The following is an 8,434-nucleotide window of genomic DNA, read 5'->3' as shown; positions in this document are numbered from 1 at the left end:
TTATCCCCCCCCCCCCCCTCCTGCCCCCCCGCATGTAGCCCAGGCTTCGCTTTTTTATCGCTTAAGTGCGCGTAGCGCTCGCTTAACCAACACTTAGTGCTAAAGCAGCCGCTAAATCTTGCTTTTTTCCGCTCAATGCTAAAAGTTGCGCCTAGGGCAGAAGCGAACCGTTTCACTTAAGCGCTGCCTAATAACGCTTTCGTGAACAGATTCACTGTATTAACTATTAAGGTGGGCCTATTACTATGCATGTTTGCATGTTGAGGTGGCTCTTTTCCCATGCATGCTTGCGTGTTGAGATAAATAGGTTACCACGGCTCAACTATTTAGTTATATAGGATATCAGGCATTACAAAAGATTGAACAGATTAAACAATAAGTATCATATCACATCACAAAATTAGAAAGAGAAGCATGACGATATGACCATCAAACCAAGTCCGTAGGGTGTCAGTACTGTCCAACACATCCCACGTTGTCTGCTCCAAATCCCCCAGACCGAAGCACCACACTTGCCCACCCACAAAGTCGTGTCCATCCAACCATAAAACAAATAGGAGGCAGAGAAGGAGGAAAAAAAACCGTACGCCACATTGCCCACCGCTGCCTCCTGTGCCGCCGCCAGTACGGTTTGGGTCTGCAGCAGCTGGATGCTGGCCACAGGTGAAGTACCCGTGCAGGCTGCCAAGGATTCTGCATTTCTGGAGATCGCCACCAAGGGGGTAGACAACCCTGAGCGCCTCTTTCCCCATCCCAACTCTAGATATGTATGTGTGTCTGGGATTTGGGTGTTTCCTTGATCTGGGGTTGGGTTTGGGTGGTGGGAGTTATGGAGAGCTGCTGTCATGACCTTGTTCATTGCAAGTCTGGGGTGATGGGAAACTTAGGCTACTGCTTGGTTAGTGGTTGTGGATTCGTCCTGGTAACATGTTGTGATTGTTGAGCTGATTTGTTTGAATAGGACAAAGTGGAATAATGCTGGTCAGGAATTTAGTTTTTCTATTGGATTTTAGGGTATTTATTGGCCATTTGGATTTGTTGTAATTTTCGGCACACAATTCCCATTTTTAGGCGTAATTATGTGTCCAGATAATTGGTAAGGACAATTGCGATTTATATGAGTTAGATCACATCATATATAGTGCTTCTGTTATACTCCCTCCGTCCGGGTTTATTAGGCCAGTGAGCAGCATAGGCATGTCCATATTTAAAAGGCCATTGCCTCAATCAAGGTGTGGAAACGCTTCACTTTTTCCTGGACCTTCCACATTCGGTTCATTTCCCGCCGCAATTAACTCCCACCCGTTAGCAAAATAGATGGGATGGTGGGCTCAGTTCTCAATTAAAACGGACACACGATCAGCTGGTGCGTGCGCTGCTTATTCGGTTCGGATTGGCCATGAATTGGCCAAGATGGGGGTGCACGCGAGGAATAAGCGTGAGAAGGGTGCGGTAGCTACTAATGCGGATCAGTTAAGGCATTAGATTATATGGTTTCTGGAGCGTCCGCTAATAACCAGTGGTAAACCCGGGGTTCCTTGGTCCTGCTGATTTGGCTTGCTGGCCCACTAAACCCTGACAGAGGGAGTACAATCACACTGCGCTGTGCTGTTGCTTCTGTACCTTGTCCAAGGCTAGTGTGCAACTTCGTCCACATCGAGTTAGCTTGCTTGCTGGCATCATTGCCTTATTAATCCTTCTTTCCTTTTAAATTACCATTGCCTTATTGGTCTTCCTTTACTCTAAAATTGGCTCATATAGTTCTAGTCAAATTAAGAATATTGGCATATCCCTCATTTTATTTTGTTTTGTTTTTCCTTCGTTCCAGGCTGCACTTGAGTACTTGCATTCTCTATCAAAGGCACAGCCTACTCGTTCTATCTCATGTGCCGGCCTGCATCCTGCTGGCAGATCATTCAGCACCCAGGCTGCTACTACATCAAGCACACCACAGCCTCCACCACCACCCCCACCTCCAGAGAAGACTCACTTTGGTGATCTTAAAGATGAAGATCGTATTTTCACCAACCTCTATGGTCTTCATGACCCTTTTCTGAAAGGTGCAATGAAGAGAGGTGACTGGTATAGAACCAAGGATTTAGTGATTAAAGGGGCAGACTGGATAGTTAATGAAATGAAGAAATCAGGTCTACGAGGGCGTGGAGGTGCAGGTTTTCCGTCTGGCCTCAAATGGTCTTTCATGCCCAAAGTGTCTGATGGACGTCCTTCTTATCTTGTTGTTAATGCTGATGAGAGTGAACCAGGAACTTGTAAAGACAGGGAAATCATGCGCCATGACCCCCACAAGCTTCTGGAAGGTTGCCTGATTGCTGGAGTTGGAATGAGGGCATCAGCTGCTTACATCTACATTCGAGGTGAATATGTGAATGAGCGTCTGAACCTTGAGAAAGCTCGGCAGGAAGCATATGCATCAGGACTTCTTGGTAAGAACGCTTGCGGGTCAGGCTATGATTTTGATGTACATATACATTTTGGTGCTGGTGCCTACATTTGTGGTGAAGAGACTGCCCTACTGGAGAGCCTTGAAGGCAAGCAGGGTAAACCAAGGCTGAAACCACCTTTCCCTGCCAATGCTGGGCTGTATGGCTGCCCCACAACTGTCACAAATGTTGAAACTGTTGCTGTGTCTCCAACAATTCTTAGGCGTGGCCCAGAATGGTTTGCGAGTTTTGGACGCAAGAATAACTCGGGAACAAAACTTTACTGCATCTCAGGTCATGTGAACAAACCTTGTACCGTTGAGGAGGAAATGAGTATACCTCTGAAGGAATTGATCGAGAAGCACTGCGGAGGTGTGAGAGGAGGATGGGACAACCTGCTTGCAGTTATCCCTGGCGGTTCATCTGTTCCTTTGTTGCCAAAGCACATATGTGATGACGTGTTGATGGACTATGATGCACTAAAGGCTGTACAGTCCGGATTAGGCACTGCAGCAGTTATGGTGATGGACAAATCCACAGATGTAGTTGATGCGATTGCTAGACTGTCATACTTCTATAAGCATGAGAGCTGTGGGCAGTGCACGCCTTGCCGTGAGGGTACAGGATGGCTCTGGATGATCATGGAGAGGCTCAAAGTGGGCAATGCAAAGCTAGAAGAGATCGATATGCTTCAGGAGGTGACGAAGCAGATTGAAGGCCACACAATCTGCGCCCTCGGGGATGCTGCAGCATGGCCTGTGCAGGGTCTTATCAGGCACTTCAGGCCTGAGCTGGAAAGGAGGATCCGCGATCGAGCTGATAGCGAGCTGCTGATGGCAGCTTCCGCATGAGCACCACTTCTGTTTTCCTGATTTTATTCACAGAAATAATGCAAACCGGTGAAGCTCTTCTGTACAAGCAGATGTAGCTTACCTTATTGGTTCGAACCTTTTATGTCCATGTTTATTTGATGCGCTGGTGAAGCCTTGTGTGCTTTGATGGAGAAGTAGAAACGAATTTGAAGGATTGTACCTTGTATGTTACATGAGCCTGTTTTTCTTCTTTAATAATGTTATAAAGAATGACTATCCTCATAATCTGATTGAACTCTAAAATTATGTCGGCATCTGATGGCTAATGTTTGCTCTAGTTGATATTAATAATGGATTTGTGTTCCACTTCTATTCGGCTTCCTGAGCAGCAGCCAGACGAAGCTAAAATGAAGGCAAAACCTTAGTCTAGCCCCCATCTCCTTCAAAAGATATATTTTCTTTCTGAACCTTGTTGGCGATGAAGCACCCTGTACAACACGTGGACTCTGAGAAGTGGGTTTGGGCCACCACATTGTTATCAAGCCTCCTTTGTCCTTCGTGGCACGTAATTCCTTCATGATTTGGCTGTTGGCTTGATTCTCTTCCTGTTGAACAGAGTGTTTTAACCGGACTAAGCACGCCGTCTTATAATCCTGCAGACTAATCTTGATCGACTTATGAAGTTGCTGCAATAAATAGTGAGAAAACTACAAGCCACGGTGGCTCCTATCCTCATGGACAGGGGATGATGAATGATGAGTAACATGTAAGTTGCGTTTTTTCCCCCATATCTAAAGATAAAAAACAAGAACAGAAAATAAGATTCACTTAGTGATAAAGTCAACAAGCGCACATGTCAGGCTGGGAATAGTTTGGATCAAAACTTAGTTTTTGGTTTGGTTTTTGATTTGGTCTCACTAGTTTGGTCTCTACTGGATTTAGATAGACAAACAATTTGGTTCGGTTTGAGTTGTGGCTAATAACGGATTGGATAGGTTTGGGTTGGGTGCAGACTTATGGGTTGAAAACTGTTGCAAACTATGGTTTGAGACCGGATTGATGGATTAGTCTCAAGCGAAGGTCCAAATGCCACCACCTTCCCAGCACGCTCAGTCGCTTCTTGTCAATCTATCCATCGTCCAACCCAAGCTTCGTCCACGTGCGTACTCGTGCCATGGACGCCTCTGACTTGGGAGAAGATGATCTTGACTTGGACCTGCTGCACCTCCATGACCACGCCGACGACAAGGGTGACATCCATGACCACGTCGACGCCGGCGTAGAACCTAGAATGTTGGGAATAAGCCGTGATCGGCACGGTGGTGACAGGCGTGCGTGTGCGCCAGGAACGGTCCGTGCAGGCCATAGGAGCGTATGTGTGTTTGTCCGTGCGTGTGTGCGCCAGGAGCGATCCGTGCAGGGCATGGGCGTGTGTGTGTGTGTGTGTGTGCGTGCGTCGGGAGCGTGGCATGGGCGTCGGGCGCGCGAGCCGGCCACGTTGAGTGGATGCATGCGCGTCGGGCGGGCGAGCCGTGGAGCGCGAGACGTGCCGAGTGTGCGAGTGGGGTGCGTCGAGAGCGCGGCGTGGCGCATTAGTGCTATAAGTCCCCCTCCCTCCCGTGTATTGTACCAAGCGGGCCGAGTTCGTGCTCGAGAAGAAAAACAAAAAAACTGTCGGTGCGACAAGGTGTTTGTCTGTGACCAAATTCTCTGTGTCCATTCTCCCACTGTATCTTGTTGTCTTCGGTGATCACCGGTGCGCCGGGAGTCCGTTTTAGCTAACATAGGAGACGATGGCGACCAACACACCCTGAGCAAACGATCATGACCTGAACGGCAACTGCCTTCTTCAAGTTTGTTTGTATCCAAGTTCCAACACCCGAGCAGCAGATACTCACTAGTCAGTTACACAGCTGTTGTGCTTTGTCCATGGTTTGAGTTTGTGGGTTTAATCCAAAACTTGGAAACAGTTTGAGCTGGATTGGGTGGGAAATACGTATAGTTTGGTTTGGTTTGGATTCTAGCTACAAGTTTTTGGTTTGGACGCTGGAGCTATACTCGTATAGTCTGGACTGGTTTTGTCCTGGATGTCAAACTACAAGCTATACTCGTACATAAAAGAGCTTGATAATTTCCAAGTGCAATTGTCGTAGCACTTTTCAATGATGGAGAGGGTAAGTATGGATTGTCGAACCAACATGGAGCTAAAGGTAATATCAATATGCCATTTATACAACTCTACGTACACCAAGCGTTTGCTTTATCTAGCAAATAAAACTAGAACTACTTTACAGGTATGAAAGGATAGCTTTGCAAGATCACAACGATCGTGAACATAAAAGTTAAGTGTTGCCTAAGTAATAGTACAATATTATACAATATAATACAAATAGGGAGTGAGAAATAGTGGTGGTATGGTGTGTGGAATTGTCCCTGGGTAATTAGCTAAGTTACTAAACCGATCATCATTGCAAGTTTATATGTGGGAGAAGTCTCTGCTAACGTACAATCCATAATTTGAGTCGCACGTTCTATTATTGAAGCTATTAGAAAACATCCACAATTACTAACAAGTTCATTAAGGTAAATACAACCATAGTATTAAGATATATTGCCCCCCCTTCAATCCCATATGTACCAATTTCCATGGTGAGGCGAGGTTTCGGTCACTCCTGCCGCCATATGCATAGTCCTTAAACATACTAATAACCCTAACGTGTGGTCCATGCGCCCTCTCCTATTATGGGCACCAAAGGATAGTAGCATAACCACATGCAACTTAAACCGATCACAACAATTCAACAATTAACCCATAGGACAACAATACTCTACTCGGACATAAAGAAGATGCAATAAATCATCATAATAATAATCAATAGCATCCATGTTCAAGTAGGGGATTACATCAGTTTGTGGGAAAGTGGATCGCTGAATAGAAGTGAGGAAGGTGATGGAGATGCCGGTGATGATAGTTCCCCCGGCGACACTCCGGCACTATTGGGAGAGATGGGGAGAGAGCCCCCTCCTTCCTCCGTGGCCTCCGTCCTAGATGGAGAGAGGTTCTTCCCTCTTGTTCATGGCCACCATGGTTCCCGGAGGGGCGAGAGCCTCTCTAACATTGTATCTCTCCTCCTCTTTTTCCCTCTGTTTTCTTCTCTGTTTCAGATTTGTTTCTATGGCTGAGCACGTTTCCTAAATATCCAAAGATTCGTAACTCCGACCGGGATGATTTTTTGACCCTATCCCCCTACCAAAAATTAGCTTTCATGCGGCGAAAGAAGGTTCCCTCGCGCACCACCTTATGCTAATTCCTTCGCCCAAAAATCCGATATTTTCTATAAACAATTCACATTTTTTAGCTTCCGGGCTTCGTGAATTTTTGACCTATATTTCAAAAAACAATAGAAAACAAGAGCTGGCTTTTGGCACTGGATTAATAGGTTAGTACAAATAAATGTTGTTCCAAAAACATAAATAAATGATGCAAATAAAGCATGAATACTTAAAAATTATTGATACGTGGGAGACGTATCAGTGCTACATGGATCAAGTTAATTGGATTAACATGCAATAGATATGGTATGTTCATTGGATGCCACAATTATAGATGGAGGTTAATCATGGATGAACATGGCATGGGATGGTGATGGATATAAACTATGACTATCTACTTATTTTAAATGAAGTAGGAAATCATATATAAAGAATTTCCCAAATAATACATAACAAGAGAAAGGTTAATTATGGATTAAGCCTTAACTGCAATTTTAGTTGATGCACGCATGCATGAGGATGACATATTAATGATCTACAAATTATGCTAATCAACATGGCTTATTAAACCAAGCTTGGATAAATTAGTTATTAATTAGGCTTTTTAATAATGCATTAATGTAGTTTAATTAAATCCAACATTTTAAACAGTGCAAACATGTATGCAAAAGACATATTCATGATCTACACATTCTTTTAATCAAGCTTTGTACATAACTTGTCAAATTTGGAGTTCTTACTCCTATAAAGATTGTTGGAGTACGAGCCTACTAGGAACCTGATAGGTCTCCAACGTATCTATAATTTTTGATTGTTCTATGCTATTATATTATCTATCTTGGATGTTTTATTTGCATTAATATGCTATTTATATCATTTTTTGGGACTAACCTATTAACCTAGTGCCCAGTGATAGTTGCTATTTTTTCCCTTATTTTTGTCTTCTACAGAAAATCAATACCAAACGGACCGAAACTTTTTGAGAATTCTTCTTCGACCAGAAGACAACCACGAAGCTTCGGTAGGAGGCTAGAGGGGCCATGAGAGAGCCACAAGCTCGTAGGGCGCGCCCTAGGGGGGGTGCCCCGGGCTTGTGGGCCCCTCGGGACTCCCCTAACCCTAATTCTAGCTCCATTAATATATACCCAAATATTCCTCGTATACCAGAGGGCGCATCAAAAATACTTTTTCGCCACCGCAAGCTTCTGTTCTCATGAGATCCCATCTAGGGGCCTTTTCTTCCACTCTATCAGAGGGGGATTCGATCGGAGGGCCTCTACACCAACCTTGCTGCCCTACGGATGATGTGTGAGTAGTTTACCACAAACCTACGGGTCCATGACGAGTAGCTAGATGGCTTCTCCTCTCTCTTTGATCTTCAATACTATGTTCTCCTCGATGTTCTTGTAGTTCTATTTGATGTAATGTTCTTTTGCAGTGTGTTTGTTGAGATCCGATGAATTGTGGATTTATGATCAGATTATCTATGAATACTATTTGAGTCTTCTCTAAACTCTTTTATGCATGATTAATATATGTAACACCCCGGATGTAACTTTCCCAATTTGTACTCCAACTCTTGCCGTTTCCGGCATTAAGTTATTTTATTTTCTCGGGTTCGGGTTTTTGTCTCCGTGTGTTGTATCATTGTCATGTATCTCATATCATGTCATCATGTGCATTGCATTTGCATACGTGTTCATCTCATGCATTCGAACATTTTCCCCGTTGTCTGTTTTGCATTCCGGCGCTTCGTTCTCCTCCGGTGGTCATTTCTACCTTTCTTTCGTGTGTGCGGATTAAACATTTCTGGATTGGACCGAGACTTGTCATGCGGCCTGGGTTTACTACCAGTAGACCGCCTGTAAAGTTTCGTATCATTTGGACTTCGTTTGATACTCCAACGGT

General features: G+C 44.6%; 1 protein-coding gene across 1 annotated transcript; it reads left to right on the top strand.

The window, feature by feature from the left end:
- Positions 1-1,826: 1,826 nt before the first annotated feature.
- On the top strand, positions 1,827-3,538 carry LOC125531675 (NADH dehydrogenase [ubiquinone] flavoprotein 1, mitochondrial; the record flags this gene model as incomplete). Its single annotated transcript, XM_048695994.1, is given in 1 exon segment — positions 1,827-3,538. A coding segment is annotated over 1 exon segment (1,466 nt), but the record flags the coding sequence as incomplete, so codon positions are not given.
- Positions 3,539-8,434: the final 4,896 nt, after the last annotated feature.

This window comes from Triticum urartu, unplaced genomic scaffold, assembly GCF_003073215.2.
Source record: "Triticum urartu cultivar G1812 unplaced genomic scaffold, Tu2.1 TuUngrouped_contig_7817, whole genome shotgun sequence".
In the NCBI taxonomy this organism is placed as follows: domain Eukaryota; kingdom Viridiplantae; phylum Streptophyta; class Magnoliopsida; order Poales; family Poaceae; genus Triticum; species Triticum urartu.
The sequence above is the reverse complement of the archived record's forward strand: the minus strand, read 5'-3'. Positions and strand labels throughout refer to the sequence as shown.